The sequence below is a fragment of the Pangasianodon hypophthalmus genome, chromosome 26, assembly GCF_027358585.1.
Source record: "Pangasianodon hypophthalmus isolate fPanHyp1 chromosome 26, fPanHyp1.pri, whole genome shotgun sequence".
In the NCBI taxonomy this organism is placed as follows: Eukaryota; Metazoa; Chordata; class Actinopteri; order Siluriformes; family Pangasiidae; genus Pangasianodon; species Pangasianodon hypophthalmus.
This window is the reverse complement of record NC_069735.1, coordinates 12772970-12795101: the sequence shown is the minus strand read 5'-3', so window position 1 is coordinate 12795101 and position 22132 is coordinate 12772970. Positions and strand designations below refer to the sequence as shown.

At 35.5% G+C, this 22132-nt stretch overlaps 1 protein-coding gene and 1 pseudogene across 1 annotated transcript; both read left to right on the top strand.

Moving 5' to 3' along the window:
* The first annotated feature begins 1042 nt into the window (after positions 1-1042).
* LOC128317534 (uncharacterized) lies at positions 1043-7852 on the top strand. The gene is made up of 3 exons (XM_053229768.1): positions 1043-1677; positions 2685-2783; positions 6155-7852. Exons 1-3 carry the CDS (start codon positions 1633-1635, stop codon positions 6626-6628), a joined length of 618 nt encoding a protein of 205 aa, XP_053085743.1. The 5' UTR covers positions 1043-1632; the 3' UTR covers positions 6629-7852.
* Positions 7853-10487: 2635 nt separating this feature from the next.
* On the top strand, positions 10488-11762 carry LOC128317490 (cytolytic toxin-alpha-like; annotated as a pseudogene).
* The last annotated feature ends 10370 nt before the right edge of the window (positions 11763-22132 follow it).

The following is a 22132-nucleotide window of genomic DNA, read 5'->3' as shown; positions in this document are numbered from 1 at the left end:
AAATGCCACTGCTGCTTTTAAGCAAGCTGGTCTACAGACGACAAACTACAGAAACAGCTGTAACTATTGATATGTCACATTAGAATATCAGTCACAATATGGGTATAAATTAATCTCAATCCATGTTATGTTTCAATGCTGTGATTAAAAAAACGTAACAAGACTTAGAAATAGAAAGAGAGGAACATGTGAGGTTCTTGTGCTAAGACTTTGCATTCTTTTGAGTTCATGCAGGAGTTTATGCCAACATGGTGCAAAAGAATGATCAGTTATTATTTCAGATGTATTGATTAGACATGTCATCATCATTTATTAGACATGGTACAAAAAATCAAGGTTCACAACTCTAAAATGTGTCTTCTGACAGTTTAAACAAAAAATTAATTTAGTAACTGAAATTGATTCTTATACCAGGGCACTGCTGAATTCTCAAATCTGACTGGTCAGGTGTTGATTATTTTGCTATAACAGCAGCTATGACAATAGTGCTAACTGCAAAGCAAATCACAGGTTTATATTGATGCATTCATTCTAATATATTATTAGGGACCTGTATAGCAGATCCTCCAGATAAACAGAATAAAAAAGTGGACATATATTTCCAATGGTGAGGTTTTCTGTGAGGAGATGTTCATTTAGCATTTATGGAAGGAGTCTCCAGTATCAGCGCTATGAAACAGTCATAGGTAAAGCTTACATTTTCCTTTACAGGACTTTGCACTTTCTCAAGCTGATTGATTGATTGATTGATTGATTGTCTTTTAACTTTAAGAGAGAAAGGAAAAGAGAGACTGGTAAGGGAATGACTGTTTATAGCTGCTATAACAAGTGATAACAGGAAATAACTTGTTTGATGGGTGTTCTAAAACATTAAACATAACTATAAATAGATAAAAAGTACAAAATGTGATTTTTCAGTAAATAAACAAAAAAAAATTGTTGGCAAATCGATATGGTACAACACGTAGAAAACACTTTGGGACATGCTTTTATTGGCAAATAATCCACTTTACGGTGGTAACAAAATTCAGGCCATGTTCACACCACTGTGTTATGTAAAATTTGATAATTAGGGTCAGAGGTCAAAGGCATTTTTGAAGGTCAAAGGAAGACATAACAGTCATATATTAAAAGATATACACTGCAGGAGGCCATCTATACAGCTTATGTGTGAAAAATATTTCAGCACACTGTCCTTAATTCTTATTAAGCCACCAAAAATGGTTTACACAACAAGCCCAAAAGGTTGTAATAAAAGCAATATTTCTTTTAAAGATATTTATTTAATTGGTTGCAGATTTCCTGCCTTTGCAGTTTGATCTCATGAAAAATTTGTAGGAATTCTAACCAATTTTCCACAAACTTAACAGTAGTGTGAATCCTCAGGAATTTCTCATTCTCAGGAATGTCACTAGACATTAGACTGTTAGTGCTGCACTCGAGTTTATATGTAGCAAGCTGACAGCACTTGAGGAGATGATGCACGAGTTGGTCATGAGAGGTGAAGGAGGAGGAGCAGGTGCTGCACACAGACTGGTAGGCTCCCTCTGTGAGCCTGAATGCTGTGGAGACGATTACAATAAGCAACTTTTCTCTTTCTCTCTGTTTGGAAATTTGCATATGCATTGCTAAATGGCGGAGGAAGTTTTAACCGAGCCATACGGAAAAATCAGAAGGGTGAGTCACATGAATGTTTGTGTTTGTTTGTTTACTGATCTATCAGTTTATCTATCTATTTTATATATTTTATATATATATATATATATATATATATATATATATATATATATATATATATATATATATATATAAAATGTGTGTGTGTTATACATATATATTTAATCAAATTCAAAGACAAAAAAATGTTTTTTTATCTAATGCATCATGTTTAATATGGTATATTGTAAGTTTGCTCAAATACACCTCCCAGCCATTTCCACTTTCATGTTACTTTTGTTTTTAAGAACAATGACTAATTGTTTCCTTACAAAATAAAGGCTAGTCCTCCTGATGCAGGAGAAGGCCTTAAGAGAGATTTAAGATTGAATCAAAGACTGACTCTGTTCCAAGACTTCTGGCTGCACACTCTCAGAAGTCTTGGCTATATCTCATGCTTTTGCTAATGCAGTCATGTGCACAGCTAGATGAATGTAATCCATTACTTTCAGCATGCTTTGTGCAAACCATGTGACATACTCTCAGTGGCCACTTTATTAGATCCTTCTACTCTACTATATAATCCATGACATTTGTTCAAATGGCTGATGCTTTTTATCTAAATCGACTTATATTTGAGGTAGAGTACAAGTGAAAAGATGGAGGCTAAGAGTTTTGCTCAAAGCCCCGACCATGACAGCTTGGTGGTGCTGGTATTTCAACCCATGACCTTCTGATCTGTAGCTCAAAGGCACTATTCTTATACCTAATAGGCTGCCATACCATTTACAGTCCCTTCATAACACTGTTGTATTAAGAGTATTTGTAACTTGTTTTAAATATTTAATAGAACAAAGGCTTTTTGAAGAAATCACGTGGTAAATAAAAGCACCGCATGATCGATGCAATTAAATTAATAAGTGGGACGTGCTCATGCATTTTGGTTGGATGCCAGTGGTATTCACTAATTTGTTTTCCAGATGACTTTGTTCCAGGTATTTCATTCTGTTTGTGTTTTGTTTCTTCAGCATTTAACCTCGACCCTGCTAGCAGCAGCACTGCTCTCGTCTTTTGGCAGCTCCATGCTCTATGGCTATAACCTAGCTGTAGTCAATTCTCCTGCTCAGGTGAGTATCAAAATCCTGATAGTAACAGATTTTGACAGAGTGTGACTATTCATTACTTGTATTATAATAGTGGTTTGTCCTTTCCACCACTTCATTATAGCAGGAACAATTTAAGGAGTATGAATCATTCATGTAGGAATGATTTCACACAAAGTCATAAAAAGATTTAATCCATTAATCCCACTCTTCACCCTAACCTTATCTATTCATAATTTTTTATTTGGATTAAGTGGTGGTGCAAATTCTTTGGAATTTGGATATGAAATTGTTTACCAATTCTTGTAAAATCCTGCTGTTGAGAAGGTGGACTAATAGCATGTTCTGTAGCATCCATTAGTGAAAAGACTGTAAACTGTTGAACAAATCAAATTTGAGTCCTTAAATTATCAGTGAATAAAAGGATATTGTATGTTGGTGTTGTGAAGAGCAGAAAGAGAGATTGAGAGAGAGAGAGAGAGAGAGAGAGGGAGGGAGAGAGAGAGGCAAGTCTTTTTTTTTTACAGTATTTCTTATGTTCTTTAAAATTGGCTTACAGGGAGCATTAAATTTTGTACCATAAGGATGAAAGGGGCAGCTAATGACCAACTGTCCAAATATTACATCCCTTTCAACTATCATTGATTATTAGAGAGTTTTGGCACCATATCATGTATTGCCTTTTTAATAATTTTTTGATGGACCTGAATAACATTCTTTTTTGGATATTTAACTCTACTTTCACCCAGTTCGCCAGTTTCTGCTCACTAGCTTGGCCTCCCCTATATCACATGTCTGCCACAAATCGAGGCGGGTGAAGGGTAGCACATGTTTCCTCTGCATTTCCTCTGTGTTGCTGTGTTCAAACTCGCATTTCTGTTGTACGACTTGTACTACTTCTGTTGTACTACTTAATAACTCTGAACAGATGACAGAGTAATAACTGTAGTCTCTGCAGCATAAACTGAATAATTCATCATTGTCTTGCCAAGGTCCAAAGCAGCTCAAGCTGTTCAAGCCGAGTTATATGAACCATGTGTCCTAAAACTCATGCACTACATGTGTAAAAAATCTCATGTGAAAATAAAAATACATGAAGTGCACATGTAAAAATCATATAAAAACAAAGGATGCACTACAGTAGTAAAGAAAATCACATGTGGAAATGACTCATGTTGGAAAAAAATCCTTGAAAAAACATGCACTATGTTTGGGGAAAAAAAGTTTAAATTAAAATACCTGCACTACAAATGTAAATTAAAAAAATCACATGAAAAATAAATTGCAAGTAAAAAAAAATCACATGATATGAAAAGATATTAATTACATGTGTAAGTCACATGTGAAAATAAAAACATTGGAATTTCTTGTGTAAAAATTACATGAAAAATAAATACCTTTATCTTAGATTAATGTACTTTTAAAATTTGTTATACTTTAAAATTCTATCATCTTTTGAATATTTTGTATTCCTAATTCTTGGATTGTAAATGCTCATGCTCATCAGTTAGTCAAATTACATATAAAAATCACATGTGAAAATAATAACTCCTGAATTACATGTGTAAAAATTGACATGTGAACGTGAATTGTGTGAAAATAATCATATGAAGATTAACACATGCACTACATGCGTAAAAATCATGTGAAAGTGAAAACACATGCATGACGTGTCAAAAAACAGTATGTAGAAAAAAAATTGATTGCAACATGTTTAAAAACCACATGTGTAAAACCACACTTCTCATCTGAATTGTGTGATTATACATGTGAAGCATGTGTGTTTTCAGGATTCTTTTGTGCAGCACGTCATCTTATATTTATATGCTTTAATCAGATCCATGTAAACTGTGGAAAGCAAAATTTGTGTATAGTTTGGCAGATTACTTGCATTTTCTGGGTTATTAGTCTATAATTAATTTATATAAAGTAAGAGCATACTGTATAATGTAATTGAAATGAAGAACAGCCTATATTTCTTCATGTGTTCTGTTTGCACATCCTCCCAGTAAATATAAAGGACTTTTATAACCGCACTGCAGTGAGGCGTAATGGGAGCGGTCTGAGCAACGAAAGCATCACAATGCTTTTCTCCATTACCGTGTCAATTTTTGCCATTGGTGGACATAGACATATATTTTGTTGTTCCTCTCTGTGTTTTTGTGTAGAAGAGGGACATTGGTGAAGAGCACAGTTCTAGTGTTTGTAGCTGGTGGACTCATGTGCTTTAGCAGGCATATTGGCATTCCTGAGATGATCATCATCGGTCGCTTCATCACAGGAATGCATTCAGGTACATTGATGTAGTGTGCTAGTATTGTAGTGGCTGTGTACAAAGATGTTTTGAGTATGCAAGTATGAAGAAGTTTGTACTGAAGTAGTACTGAACTTGTGATGGGTAATTGTAAAGTTACGCTGTTAGTATGGTAGTGTAGATTAATGTGCAAGTATGCACCGATCACCAATCGGCTTTCCCCGAGTGCCCCTCCTGCTTCTCAGGGAAATGCCTGTGCTTGTAAAGAAGAAAGATCCCCGGCCACTGGAGCCACTGGAGGAAAAACACAGGGTGGTCACCTACATCAGCCTTTACTATGACAGTTTCCATTGCAAATTAGGTTTACCTGTGTAAACAGCTATAAACAGTGTTATTTTTGGAAAAGCAAGCGATCACTTGTGGCATGTTGATCAGCCAAATTCTGAAATTGTGTTTTAGGAATAAATGGCATCATGGCTGCCCAACCCTGCCCCTGCAGTGATTAGTTCTAGCCCTAATCTAACTCAACTAAACCACTTAATCTAGGTCTTCAGTAGCTTCTGAATAGAACATGTGGTGTGATGGAAATATGATAGACAGAACTATGAAATAGTATAGATATTATCTGCATAATGTGATTTCTTTAAATATGTCTATGGTTCACCTTTGAAACTCTTGGAGTTCGTTTATATTCCAAGAATTTAGGGTCCACTCGAGTTGTCATTCAAAGGGATGCTGGTGCCATCTGGTGGAAATAAATGCTATTACAATATTACAATTGATCGGTTTTAAAAATATAATAGTCTATGACATATAAAGGCCATTCATGAATTAATGCAGTTTAGGAGTTTAAATAGTTATAGCCTTAATATCATGTTATACTGATATAGATAACCATAAACACAAGTTTGACAAACTTGTCATAAGTCATAACCAAATTTTCTGTGACCCCAAGCCTTAACCATGCTACTTTATAAAAAAAAAAAAAATGTTTGAACATTTCATTATGGATCAGTTACATGCAGTACTTTTATAACTTTTTGTAACCAGGAGCCAGCAGTTGAATTCTGCTAATCTGACATGCTCATGTCGATTTCTCCTTTATAACATCAGAAGAATTCGTCCATTTCTTTCCACACAGGCCACACAGGTGCTTGTTCAGTTCCTTATCATTTCAAGACTGGACTACTGCAATGCGCTCCTGGCAGGTCTGCCTCTGTGCACCATTTGTCCTCCGCAACTGATCCAGAATGCAACTGCACGACTGGTTTTCAACCTTCCTAAGGTCTCCCACACCACCCCATTGCTACGCTCCCTCCACTGGCTTCCTGTAGCTGCCCGCATCAGATTTAAAACACTGATGCTCGCCTACAAAGCCAAAAACGGACCAGCACCCACTTATCTTAGAGCACTTATCACACCCCGCACTGCACCACGCTCCCTCCGATCCTCTAGCACTGCTCGACTGGTCCCACCATCTCTCAGGGTACAAGGAAGACCTGCATCGAGACTCTTCTCTGTTCTGGCATCAAGGTGGTGGAATGAGCTTCTCCTAAATGTCCGAACAGCTGAGTCACTGGCTGTCTTCAAACGACGTCTAAAGACTTACCTCTAAGTTAGCACTTACAAAAAAAAAAACTATTGTCTGAGCGCCTGTCTATTATCTCTCCAACAGAGTTTTTGGACTGATGGTATTCCTAGTTTGTGAGCCAGTATCAGAGTGTATTTTTGATAGACTTCAAAGCACTTTTGTAAGTCGCTCTGGAGAAGGGCATCTGCCAAATGCCATAAATGTAAATGTAAATATCTAAGGCAGAGGTATACTCAAACTTTTTGCTGTCAATGACCCTTTCTAAATCTTAAAGAGCTTCCAAGGACCCCCTTAAGATCACAGTACAAATTTAATTTTAAGAACAATAACATGTACTATCATATAACTGATAGTACTGAATAACTGATTCGAGCCATTAGAGCTTTTTAATCCTGAACTTTCCTCTCACCTAGATGTAGTAAGTTTGTGTGCCATGTTAACAGCACTTCCTGGGTGATTAGGCAATGACAACTAAATAGTAACCATAACAACCTTGAAACAGGTTCATAGTCATTTCTATAAAAAAAAAAGCAATACAGTCAGGGACCACTGGATATATATCATGGACTTCCATGGGAGCCGCAGACCCCAGTTTGAGAACCATGGATCTAAAGTATGCTATTCAAGCAAGGCATCCCAGAAATATATATTAACCAAAACAGTTTTGTATAGAACTATTACTACTTGAAATAAAGATCAAAATAAAGTAAAGATCAAAATACATCACTTGCTACATCAGGAAGAAATGTCACAAAGTCTCAAGAAGAACTGTCAGATTCTCCAAGATGCTCAGAAAGACCTCACAGCCAGTCTCCTTGTAAAACTGTATGTGTTGTGTTAATATTGTTTAATTTATTACTGCGTACTTTACTAGTAGATTTCATTTATGTTGAAAAATTTCATTATTTTAAATTATTTTTTAGTTTACTTTCATTATTTTTGAAGGCATCTTTGCTGTACAACATTTCTTTACAGGTGCCTAAGACTTTCGCACAGTATTATGTATAGCAACTGAGATGAGCACAACCAATGATAAAAATAATAAAAAAGTAAATTTGTCAATTTTTTGTATATTCAAATTTTGTTTCTTTATTTTATGTATATAATTTACTTGTTTAGAGATTTAATTATTTGTGTATTTAGTTCTTGTTTGGCTTAGTTGTTTTTAATTTCATTGTTTATTAAACTGTTTTTTCTTTATCCAAGATAATGAAGCATTAATGTTCTTCATTCTTGCATATAAAATTGGTGCAGGTGGGGTCCCTGAGTAAGTTCCCTCTTAGGGCTCTTTTTTTTTTTTTTTGCCATAATTAAAATCATCAAAATTATTTTTTTACTCTAGTTGATGTAGTTGATAGCAATAAGAGTGTAATTGTAACGAGGAGTCAACAGAGTGAGGATCCATGCGCAGCGTTTAATAAAAGGCAGACACAGTTGTACAGGCGTGGTTGAGCAACAGCAAACAGGGTAATCAGAGGCGAGACAAAGGCAGAGTAATCCCGCAGGCAGATGATCAGGGCAGGCAGCAAAGAATCCAGAAACAAGAGAAAACAGTCCAAGGTCAAACACGGTAATCCAACAAAGAAGGTAGAAACACTCAGAAATATCAGCCGGGGCAAAACAAGACTTCGCAAAGAGTGAGCGTGAGACAGAGGCTTAAGTAGTCCCGGTAATAAGCTGCAGGTGAGCTCGTAATCAGTGCTGGGCGCGGGGTGATGGGAAATGTAGTTTAGAGAGGAAAGTCAGTACTCGGGTGATGGTGACCTCTGGTGACGATCAGAGGGAACCACAGAGGCCGGATTCGTTACAGTAATTAAGTGCATCTGATTTTACATGTCTAATTCCAATTACTGATTTTATTTGTGAAAATTTAAAAAAATCATTACAATTGAAAAATATCTTCAAAATCTAGTTAATTTTCATTTCATTTTAATTCACTAATTAAGAAAAATATGAAAATGATAAACAGTTTTAATGTAATGCATTTGGGTTCATATAGGTGTTTATAAAAAAATCTTTCTTTCTTTTTTGCACAAAAACAGATAAATACAAATAAAATAAATAAAATAAAAATAAACAAGAATCAGATTTATTATTGTAACACTTATGTAATATTGCATTTTTAGTGAGTCTTACACCCTACTACTACAACCTTCAAAATGTTGAAATATCAAATTCTGGATATTTAGTGTTTTGTTTGTTTGTTTGTTTGAAATATGATTTTATTACTGTACTTTTGAGACTTTTGTAATTTGTAGTGACTTACACTGTACTGAGTCCATACTGTATCTTAATCCTGAAAAACAGTAATAAAAATAGATACCCTGCGAAGTAGCTGACTAGTCTTGGTAGAATTGTACATACTAGTTGTTCGTGTCATGCACATTCTAGATGGTCCCTTACTGACTTCATTAATATACTGTATGTGTGCATGTGTATGTGTGCATATATACTGTATATGTGTTCGTGGTATTAGCGTAGTTGTATTGTACACATATTTGGCAGATTTAGCACACTTTTACATTTTGACATAAAGAGGAAGCTACTTTTTTCAGAGGGGGGCTTGATTAGGTTTAAATGTTTATTACACCTTATGCAATATAAGAAATGGAAATGGAATTTTCTGATGAATTGGTTACTATATGATGTAGTCTTTACTGCATCTATATGCTAATATATCAAATTGAGAGCCTTGTATCGAATAAAATGATATGATACATTGTATTATTATAGCCCTAATTACTGGAGATAAATGAATAAATGCTTAACCTGCTCATTGCCATTTAGGCCAGTGGTATTCGGGTAAAATTTGTAAAGGTCCAGTTACATAAAATTCCTTGTTTACAAAAGTCCAGATAAGCAACTAACATTACTGACTAGGGACAACAGTTACCTTTTAATGCATAACCTTTAGTGGATTATTTATGTACTGTAAGTTAAAAAAAAAAATTAAGGTTATGTTTTGTAGTTGCACTTTTGACTAGCAACATATGCTGTAATTTGACAAGTAATGAGGCCTTATCAGTAATCTTTATAAATTGCTTTTATTTGTATGTGTAAAAATTAGTTGAGCAGTTATGACTGATTCCTACTTTAAGAGGCTTGAAGTTAAGGTCCTTCATGCTCCTCGATTACATTTTCCAATCAACTACACCTGATTTCAACTTGAATTATATGCTCATGAATGTGTAATATTGGAAAACCAGGTGATAATTCCTCCTTCTTGAACCCTTCTCTTCCAATAGTCATAGATTCTAGATACATTAAAATGGCAGCCCTGGCAAGACCTCTGTATCTAGGCATGCTGTATAACTTCCATAGTGACTACTTTATTTCAGATAGAATTTAAATTATTACCAGTGTGAAATCTTATTTATGATGTTAAAATTTGATTTGTTGAAACATGAAAAATATACAGTATGTATACAAAAGTTAATATACTTTCAGATTGTATATTGGGTCACAGATATTATTCCAAATTTACATGGGATGCATCACGTAAGCATTGTTTCAAAGGCCGCATCAAGCATCATGTCAAGCGTTTAGTAACATGTCTCAGCTGTGTCTCCATACAAGCTTCTGGCAGACTTTAATCTGTTTTGGCAAATTACATTACCAGTTATGATATCAACTGTTGTTTATGGATTAAGCTCCATTTGAGTGATACAAGAAGTCTTGTTTCTCTCCAGTTTTCTATACTAAGACTTTTTTTAACTTTTTTTTGTAGCAATGTGGCAGCTGTAATTACAAAACCGTTCACTAAAAAAAAGTGACATGAGACTGAGGATTGGAACTGAAATTTTATGCTTCACTTACGCATCTGTGACATGGCCAATGTGGACTGAAATGCTTTTTAAAATGGAATTGAAAGAGGTCTTGTTGGCAGGTTTGAGATTGTTATGTTCATTTGACTTAACTCATCAGATATACACAGCAGACAAGTTTAGTGTAAATGACTGAAGATGAAAAGAATATGGCTGAGAATATCAGTGTCACATTTTATGGTGACTATGAACTCGAACAAAACCCCTCCACTTACAAGGAAGCCCTGGAGGTGTACAAGAGGTTGCCCACCACTGACTGTGTAGCTGTATCCTCTCACGTTTTTGGATGCTAAGGCTGCCAAGTTGGCAAGAGAAATCAGCATGAGCCTGGTGTATGAAACAGAAAATCTGCTGGAGGAACTGGGAGAGGTAGAGAGAAGATGCAGTGATTTGGTCAACAAACAAACTACAGATGAAACTACTACCCTGATGTAAAAGACAGATTGCTCAAGTTTCAGGCATTACAGTTATTATAAGATAGCATTCCAGAAGGCCCTGTCCAGAGTTTTGCCAGATATTCGGAGTGGGGCACAGGAGGACAAGGCACTGGAGGACATCCTGAGCAACCATTACCCATCACCCTTCACTGCTAGCAACATGAACAAAAGGTTAGAGGACATTACGAATCAATTAAATATATTGAGTTCCTATACCAGTGGGCTGAAGGACCTGACAGTTGTGATGTCATTGTGGTCATTCAGATCCATCCTTTTTGATCCTGAAGTTGATTTGATAGTATGTTTGTCTTTTACATCTCTAAAGTATGAAGACCCCTAACTAGCATCTGTACAAGACTTTCTGAACTATGAAGGGTTTACAGTGTTGGAGCAAACAAGTGAGAAAATTTCCTCACTCCAAACACAGCCTTGTCCACTTCTCCTGACATTTCTGAATACTCGAGGCAGAAACTTTTTCAAAGGTCAATAAAAATAAAAAAAATAATTAAGTTCATCATTGCCTCCATCTCTGACCCCACCAATCCAAGAACCTCCTCCTGACTTTATCAGAAACGCTTCCTGACAGATTCTAAGTTCCAGCCTCTATCCAAACCGCCCAAACCCTCTGTGGAGACCAGTGGTGCTAATGTCGCCCTAAAGCTTTCAAAATCCTCAACTGGAGAGACGGTATGGCTCAGAGTTGAGTACAGGATGACACAGCCAACTGATTCAGCAGCTTATGTTGCCACATAGAAAGATACAGACACTTCAGATGCACAGACCAGCTTCACACTGACTGGACTAAAGCCAACAGAACAATACTGACACAGAGCTGTTAGTAATGTAGGAGTGAATGAAAACAGGTACTCTGTCCACTTCACGTTTCATGGCAAGTGAGTCGGTCATGAGTCAGTTAAGATTATATGAGATTTTTTGCTATTCCTCTTCATGCATGCATATGAGTTTGGTGTGATTTTTCATAGCTACATGGAAGATCTGATAAATTGGTAAATTGGTAAGAGCAAATGATTTAATTCTTTCATTATTTTAATTATTTTAAAAAAATCAATGAAGTATTAAAATCAAAATCAACTTTTAATTGTATTACAAATCAGGTAAGATAAATAGTGTGCATTCTACTACACTTATTTGTCTCAGTATGGGTACAGAGATAAAAACAAAAATAAGTAAATCAAATGATTAATAGTTATGCTTGTCAGTAAAAAGTAAACATAGATTTTTAAATTACAGTATTTATTGTATATAGAACATCATTTTGTTTTCTACAGAACTTACTCACGCCTTCCTTCTTTAAGGACAAAGATAATGACCAGTATGGGCATGTCACGATGGTCTCTCTCTGCAATCAAGTCAAAGGTTACAAATGTTGTGAACAGTGCTGTGAGTAGCAACAATTCAAAATCAATCCCAAAATCATATTAAACATATTGAATACAAGTTCACTGAGTTTTTAGGAAATAAATGAATAAATAAATAATCTTGTTGCACTGGTCAGACCAGGTGGACTGCGACATTTACATGTGACCTTTAGAGAATTCAAGTAAATAAAAAATACACAAATCAATTAGCTGGATAGATAGATTAAAAAAAAAAAACAAGAATAAATGTTCTGTCCAAAGAGGTCCAGTTCAGTAAACTGTACTGAAAAAAATATTAAAAGTATCAAAATGGCCTAGGTTAACTGCAAATACTGCCTTATGCCTAAATTACAATTGATATATTTGTGTGCTTATACTTACCACAGAGCATTCTTTACTTTGACAATTCCTGGAGGGCTGAGAGCAGGAATGGCTTTGTACTTCCAAGGGGATGTTTTTGCAGCCAGTTAATCATATGTATTCATGTCACTGACCACATGACATAAAAAATAAACTACCAATGTGTTTTTCAATAATGGGAACAAATATCTAATAAATGTGTGGGATTACATTGACTTAAACCAGAATCATGTCACACACAGCTTTTCATTTAATTTTATAACTGGGCTGAAGGTTGATGACGACATCGCTTTTTACTTCAACCTTCGCAACAATGACTTGGTGGTCCAAAAAAGCTGCAGGAATGGGATGTGGGAGAATGAAGAACACACATCAGGGTGTCCCATTTCCAAAGGATCAGCCTTTGATATCTTTATTGTGACCAAAACAGAAGGCTATGAGGTATGGACAATAAAATAATAAGTGGACACACAATAGCAGACCACGTAAGTTCATACGAATGACATATGTTCTTTCCTGGTATATATAAATGGTCAGAGGTCTTCAAGCACCGCATATTAAAGGTAGCATACTGTACACTGGTATCGAAGTACACTATTATATAAACAACTAAACATTGCTGTTAAATTTAATTCAGTCAGACTAGTTCATCATTCAATCAGAAAACACGATTTTCATTTTGAAAACTGTTCAGGTTTACAGTAGAAAACACTATTGACTGATGATTTCATTGTCACTATTCCTCATTGGCACCCAGACCTTATCACTAACTTATTATGCCTTTTTCATTTTTGTTCTCCTGACTAGCTAGCTGTTATTTGAGCTACCTTTCTCTTGCTTAAGTCTAGCAGTTTCTGAAAACCACTTTCACTTTTAGTTCTCCTTATATGTGTTGATACAACAGTTCCCTGTCATGGCAGGCATTAACTATGAAGCACTTTGGTTTGTCATAAAGGGGGAGAAAAAACAGGTAAAGAATTTTAGAGACATTGTGGGTAAGCTTCATAAGCATTCTTCATCTGTCTGCTCTACCTTTGGTAAGGAACTAAACAAAATTTTCTGACATCCAGTCTGATGTGCCACATCCAGTCTGCAATGCTGTGAGTAACTTAAAAGTAGGGCAGTTTTTCAAAATAACTTACTTGGTACTTACTTTTCCAGTAGCAAATAGTTTAAAACAGATAGACTGGGATGTTGAAACCCTTGAATACAGATCCAGAAAAATACCCTTGATAAGTATTTATCGACCAGATACTTTTATTCAAAGCAACACACACACACACACACACACTGGTAAAAGTAAGGCTTTTAAATGAGCCACCGGAGAGCCAAAATTACAACAAAAGCATTGTAGTATGTGTTTAATAGTGTATCGTTGTCGGTTATCAGTGTTGTTCTAATAGAGCTTTGTGTATCAGAAAGGAACATACATTTGTATTAAACATCAGTTATCACATGCCAGTCAAGTTAGATGTGAGGTATCAGCTATCAGTTATTAGGTATCAGTTGAAAGTTATCAGATTGTCAGGTGTACAAAGAGGTTCTTGTAGAAAACTTGTTCCAGAGTGCATAAGACCTCAGATTATGGTGAAGGTTCACTTTTAACCATGATAATGACCCAAAGCATACAGCATTCATTAAATGTGACATCTACCAGACGGCATGTCAGAGTCAAAACATCCCATTCGTCTGGGTTCCAAGTCTAACTGTAAAATTAAACACACTGACAAGTTCTGTCTAAAACTTTCTGCTGTCGTAGTGATTATTGTCACAAGCTGCATCTCAAATCAAAATCATTGACCTTACATTCAAATGAATTTAGTAATCTAAAAGATCCAGAAGACTGGTACACATGACAGACCTTTCGGTTGCTTTGAAGGATACATGAGAGTTTATTTAAAATTCATAAATATGAAAAATGCTTAGTGTTAGTACTCAATAACTGTCTAAAACAATACATAAGTAGGCAATTTGAGACTCAAGGCTAGTTTAGTCAATTGCAGACACTGTGTCACATGGTGAAACAAGTCACCACAGGTGACAAAAAAAAAAAAAAAAAAAACAGATTTGAATATGTAGTAATTTTTTCCACAAAAGTAAAACAACATTCAGAAACCAGGCGGGGAATAATAAGTACACCCTTTCTACTTCCACAATCATTAAGAGAGTAATTAGCAGCCTGGTGTAATGAAATACACAAAATTACTTAATCATCAAGAAGTGTGACTATAAAAGCAGAACTTTTGGCGGTTTGGTGTTCTGGAGCCATGACCACAATTGTTATTTAGGCCCTATGAAGTAAAAACATAGAATTGAAGAAGGGTTTACTTTTTTCCCCCATGCCTATATGTAATGGATTATTAAAATGATATTAGCCCATCTCTATTCAGTGTCATAGGACTTAATTAGGATTGGCCTCAATGGGTTTACTGTATTCCTGACTGAGGTGTTTACAATTTGTTTTCCTATATTTTTTATGCCAGACCTATCAGTCTGATTATTAATGTATTATTAGGCTGCTTATAAACATAGCTAATGATAGAATGTGACAATGTGTACATTTGGTTTCGTTTTCAATAACTTTGTATATCTAAGCTGCTTTGTTTTTCTTTTGGCAAATGTGTTGTATTCATTAGTTTCTTAATTCTCAGACATGAAATTATGAACCAATTTTCTTTTTGTATATGCAATTTAGGTTTAAACATTGAAACTTTTTTTTTTTTTAATGTAATCATCTGTGTGCATCGAAATGTAATTTTGTTACAGCACTACCACTTAAAAATTGAGCTTGCATCTCGAGTAAGCTGAGTAAGAAGTGTTAAGGGTTTGAAGGAGGTGTGAGAAAGAGCTGTTAGAAAGAGGTGTTAGAGGTTAGATTTTCTGTCACATGGTCACATCTTCCACTTTTGAAAGACACTTTAATTATCCAAGGTCTTACAATAAGAAAGGGAGGCATAACAGTTATTACATCACCTGTAGCATGCATTTCATAAGCCAGATTGAAATTTCTTTGCCACTGTTATAGTACCTGTAGTTTAAGCCTATATAAATAGCTTTTGCAATGGACCAGGTAGCAGCAAGCACTGCTGAAATATAGGAAGCCACAAACCTAAATTCACCCTGGTCGAGATGCCAGTCCACTACAGCCCTCCATCTGCACCCATTCACACACAAGACATACAATCAAGGGTGATGGCAGGTAGCGGTGTCTCAGTAACTGGGTAATTCCACCACTGGTGTACATGGTGTACAATGGCCTACACATCCTAATGTCCATGAATGACTGCTGCACATGCTCCATATATAACCCCTTCTCCAAAACACCCTCCTGACAAATCATAAGATAAAATTGAGGCTAAGTATTTCTTTGCCAAAGTTATGTAAAATTTTTCCTGTAAAATCAATTAATTTAATTAATTATGAGACCATAAAGTGTCTTTACTGATATGGTGTATGCTGGTTTTGATGCTCTACCAGTTTGATATGGCCATTTTATTGTACCTTAAATTTGACCTCAGTTTGATTGACTAATCTTTTGATTGACTGATTCTGACTTTGAATTCTGATTACTTCCACAGTGAGCAGAGATTGGCAGATTTCTATAGTGTCTTAAAATGATTTATAGTTTAATTTCATTGATAAGCCAATAACAATTTCTTCAAAATTTTACAGTAGATTAACTTATTTGAGGTTACACTTTCATAACATCTTGTGATCATATTTGATTGATCTTTATTTAAAAGACCTTCATTTTTTATAGATCACATTTATCCCTATTTATAATACCTACTGCACCTCCTGTACATAAGTCATCCATTCCCCTGTACATATCACCCTCATAGCTATATATCCTTATTTGTAATTTATTGTAAATATGCCACTTATGCACTTCTGGTTAGATGCTAACTGCATTTCATTGGCTTAGTATATGTACTTTGAACAATGACAATAATGTTGAATCTAATCTAAAAATGATATATATATATATATATATATATATATATATATATATATATATATATATATATATATATATATATTTTCTATGTGTGTTAGTTTCATTGCTTACTCATTTATATATACATATATAAAATTATGCAGAACGTTAAATGGCTGTTGTGTTGGAGTACGGAAACTCGTTTTTTATTTGTTTGCTGTTTACTGCTGTCTTTGTGCACTTGGCTGCTACTTCCCCATTTCCAGCTAATTTACCACAGAAGCTATAAGCTAACTAACAGTCATAAGCTGCACAGAAGGCTGTGGTTAATATATTTAATTCAGTACAAATTATTGTTTTCTCTGTGGCATGGTGGTGCGATGGGTAGCATTGCTGACTCACAGCTCCAAGTTCCCAGGTTTAATTCTGAGTTCAGGACACTGTGTGGAGTTTCTGTGCATGTTCTCCCCATGTTTGTGGGGGTTTCCTTCCTCCAGTATCCTCCCACCTCCCAAAAACATGCCAGTAGATGAAATGGCTAAGATAAATTGCATATAGTTATGAATGAGTGCTTGAAAGTGTGTGCATGCTGTCCTGCAATTCACCCATCCATTCCTGCCTTACTGTCCCAGAATAGGCTCCGGATCCAGTAAGATCTTGGCCAGGATAAAGAGCTTACTAAAAGTGATAGATATCACAAATCGTCATACAAAAGACAAGAAATGCACTCATAAGCTATAGACATTTTGATCATTTTCCTGTCAATTACTGTAATTTTGAAGAACTTCCACAAGATTTTTGAAAATCAAAGGATATTTTCCACATTAGTTTAAGTTAAGACTACAGCCCCGATCATGCCACACTGTCACATTTAAACTGCACAGTTTTATGCATTTTATGCATTTCCAAACTTTTCTTGTCCTTGTATTTTCTTTTCTCTTGCAACAGGCATGGATTCCAGATACAATAGGAAATAGCTGCCCTGGAAAGATCTCTGTATCCCGGCATGCTGTACATTTTTTCTCGTTTGAAGTTAATCAGACCAAAAAGCCCAGCTTGTCATGTTTCCAAAAAAAAAAAAATGAAAAAGTGCGAAGTCCTATGTCTTGTGTCAGAAAACGTACTGAACTCTGCAAAGTGCTGACACTGGAGACTCCTTACATAAATGTTAAATAAATGTCTCTTAACAGAAAACTTCACCATATCAATCATTAAGGCTATAGTCAAGACCACCACTGTCAAGCCCATGACAAGTCTAAGACCATTACTATCTGTGACTGATTAAAGACCAAGTTTTAAGGGGGTTGAGAATAAATCACAATCTAGTCCAACTGAAAGTCGGGCCTAGTCAATATTGAGACTTAAAACCAGGACTGGACTTGTGAGGGTGGGGTCCCCGGGCTTGAACCATTGTTGGGGCTCTATACCTACACCATGACATGAATCTACAACTGCTTCAAAAAGCAAAAAGCAAGGCTGATATAACAAAACAGCAGCTACTATAACTATAGGTCTGAGCAATGTGAGATGGACAGTGGCAAAGTCAACCATTATGAAATGAGTTTCTATGAAATGAGTCGCCATGACTGGGCCGATTGAACAAAAAGAAGTAGAAGTAGGAATCAAGTTTGTCAATTTGTGTCCCTCATCTGACGCAATATGTAAGTTTGATGCCCATCAAACTTCACAATTATTGTAAATGGATTAAACTCTCGAACTGCTTCTTCTCACAAGACCGATTTATTACACAAGGGTAATCCATTGTGACTCAAACACACATGAGCAGAATTCACAAGTAAATTGTGATAGAGAAAGTTATCAGACACAAAGGTTTACATGGCAATTATTCTTCTACAATCATGGGAAAAAGAAAGTACACCCTCCTTCAATTCTAAGTTTTTATTCATCAGGGCCTACATAACAACAATAAACACAACAGATTTGTAGACTATGTAGTCATTTTTCAAAAAAAAATGTAAACGAACATTAGAAACCAGGCGAGGAATAATAAGTACACCCTTCCTACTTCCACAAACATTAAGAGAGTGATTAACAGTCTGGTGTTACTAATGAAATACACAAGATTACTTAATCATCAAGAAGTGTGACTACCTCAATAAAAACAAAACTTCTGGCAGTTTAGTGTTCTGGAGCACTCAGGTGTGTGTGTTTACATCATGCCAAGAAGAAAGGACATCAGCCATGAACACAATTGTTATTTAGGCCCTAAGAAGTAAAAACACAGAATTGAAGGAGGGTTTACTTTTTTCCCCCATGCCTATATGTAATGGATTATTAAAAATGATATTAGCCCATCTCTATTCAGTGTCATAGGAACTAATTAGGATTGGCCTCAATGGGTTTACTGTATTCCTGACTGAGTTGTTTACAATTTGTTTTCCTGTATTTTTTATATGCCAGACCTATCAGTCTGATTAGTAATGTATTATTAGGCTGCTTATAAACATAGCTAATGATAGAATGTGACATTGTGTATGTAACCATTTGGTTTTGGTTTCAATAACTTTGTATATCTAGGCTGCTTTGTTTGTTTTTTGGCAAATTAGTTGTATTTATTATTTTCTTAATTCTCAGACATGAAAATATGAACCATTTTTTGTTTGTTTGTTTTGTATAGGCAATTTAGTTTTAAATAAAATTACATTTTACATTTTACGCAAAATTACGTTTCGATGCACATAGATGATTACACTTTTTTTTAAATGTAATTATCTGTGTGCACTGAAATGTAATTTTGTTATACTGAACTTTTTAGCTTGCTAACACCAACACTACCACTTAAAAATTGAGCTTGCATCTCAAGTAAGCTGAGTAAGAAGTGTTAAGGGTTTGAAGGAGGTGTGAGAAAGAGCTGTTAGAAAGAGGTGTTAGAGGTTAGATTTTCTGTCACATGGTCACATCTTCCACTTTTGAAAGACACTTTAATTACCCGAGGTCTTACAATAAGAAAGGGAGGCATAACAGTTATTACATCACCTGTAGCATGCATTTCATAAGCCAGATTGAAATTTCTTTGCCACTGTTATAGTACCTGTAGTTTAAGCCTATATAAATAGCTTTTGCAATGGACCAGGTAGCAGCAAGCACTGCTGAAATATAGGAAGCCACAAACCTAAATTCACCCTGGTCGAGATGCCAGTCCACTAAAGCCCTCATTCACACACAAGACATACAATCAAGGGTGATGGCAGGTAGCGGTGTCTCAGTAACTAGGAGTCGGTTGTCAGGGAAATTCCACCACTGGTGTACAACCCCCATAATGGCCTACACATCCTAATGTCCATGAATGACTGCTGCACATCCTCCTGATAAAACCCCTTCTCCGAAACACCCTCCTGACAAATCATAAGATAAAATTGAGGCAAAGCAATTTTTACAAAATTATGTAAAATTTTTCCTGTAAAATCAATTAATTTAATTAATTATGAGACCATAAAGTGTCTGTACTGATATGGTGTATGCTGGTTTTGATGCTCTACCAATTTGATGTGGCCATTTTATTGTACCTTAAATTTGACCTCAGTTTGATTGACTAATCTTTTGATTGACTGATTCTGAGTTCTGATTACTTCCGCAGTGAGCAGAGATTGGCACATACCTATAGTGTCTTAAAATGATTTATATATTTTAATTATATATTGGCTGCTACTTCCCCATTTCCAGCTAATTTATCACAGTAGCTGTAAGCTAACTAACAGTTATAAGCTGCACAGAAGGTTGTGGTTAATATATTTAATTCACTGCAAATGGTGGTGCAATGGGTAGCATTGCTGACTCATAGCTCCAAGTTCCCAGGTTTAATTCTGAGTTCAGGACACTGTGTGGAGTTTCTGTGCATGTTCTCCCCATGTTTGTGTGGGTTTCCTTCCTCCAGTCCTCCCACCTCCCAAAAACATGCCAGTAGATAGAATGGCTAAGATAAATTGCATATACACATGTGAATGAGTGCATGAATGTGTGTGCATGGTGCCCTGCAATACACCCATCCATTACTGCCTTACTATCCCGGGATAGGCTGCAGATCTACCATGATACTGGCCAGGATAAAGAGGTTACTTAAAGTGAGTGACATCACAAATGGAAATACATAGAAATAGCTGCCCTGGGAATACCTCTGTATCCCCTGTTGTACTCTGCTGTACAGTTGCTGCAAGGATTCCTTTATTCCAGGTGCAAAATAGACGATTATATTTTAATTAGCTATCTGCAGTCTAAAGATTGTTGTCATTAATAATATGTCAATACTATGTCCATACCGTATGCAATAATAAAATATCAGAAGTTGTTTGACCTACCTCTGAAGTGTTTGAAAAAGTCAAACCTAATGATTTGTATTTTATAATCTCATGGTCATTGCTATGTGGGGGCTGAAACAACCAAAAATGTTTATTTGATGAATTATTAAATTAATATGGAAATAAAGGGATAAAAATAGATAAATTTGAAAATGTATACACATACAAATCTGCTACAGGATTCCACTTCCCTGGTGGTGTTACTTGCCAGCTGGGAGTTAAAGAGTGCATTGTTTAAGTAAGGAAGAATAAACCTGGCAGCATGATGTTATAGGAAAATTTAATCAGAGTTACTGTTACCAGTCCAAAATTGATTATTTTATAACTGTATGTCCCAAAGTGTTTTACTGCTCTAATATCTTGGCAATTTTTCAACAATTACAATTTTTATTTATTAAAGAAAGGCACACCATACATCTTATTCACTTATAGTTACATGTAATTTTAGTCAGTTCCTGTTATCAGATACTTTACTGCAGCTACAAAAATTCTATCCTTTCCCAGCCTCTTTTTTCTCGTTTGAAGTTAACAAACCAAAAAGCCCAGCTTGTCATGTTTCCAAAAAAATGAAAAAGTGCGAAGTCCTATGTCCTGTGTCTCCTAACAGAAAACTTCATCATATCAATCATTAAGGCTCTAGCCAAGACTGCCATTGTCAAGTCCATAACAAGTCCAAGACCAGGACTATCTGTGACTGATTAAAGACCAAGTTTGAAGGGGTCTAGAATAAATCCAGATAAAGTCCAACTGAAAGTGGTGCGGAGTAAATTTTGGGACTAAAAACCAGGAATGGACTTGTGATGGTTGGGATCCCTGGGCTTCAACCATTGTTGGGGCTCTACACCTACATCATGACATAAGCAATGTGAGACAGACAGTGGCAAAGTCAACCATTATGAACTGAATTTCTTTGAATGACAAGATAAACAGTGGGAAAAATGTACAATGGAAAAACTTATAATTAATAAAAGTCATAATTAATAGCCATAACAAGACAAAAATACAAAGGTGTACAAATTATCAGAAGACTGTGTGTGTGTGATTATAATCTAGACAAGGTACACAATATTGTACAACTTGTTTAAGAGCAAAATTGACGACCTTGCAGAAAATTGTATACTATAGGACAATTCATCATATAATAGCAACTACTCATCCACTCTCATACAGTAACTGTATCTGATAAAATTTCTATTTATCTATCAGTATCAATTACTACTAATTATGCTAAAATCATCACAATTCATTACAAACGTGAATTTGGATATGACCAAC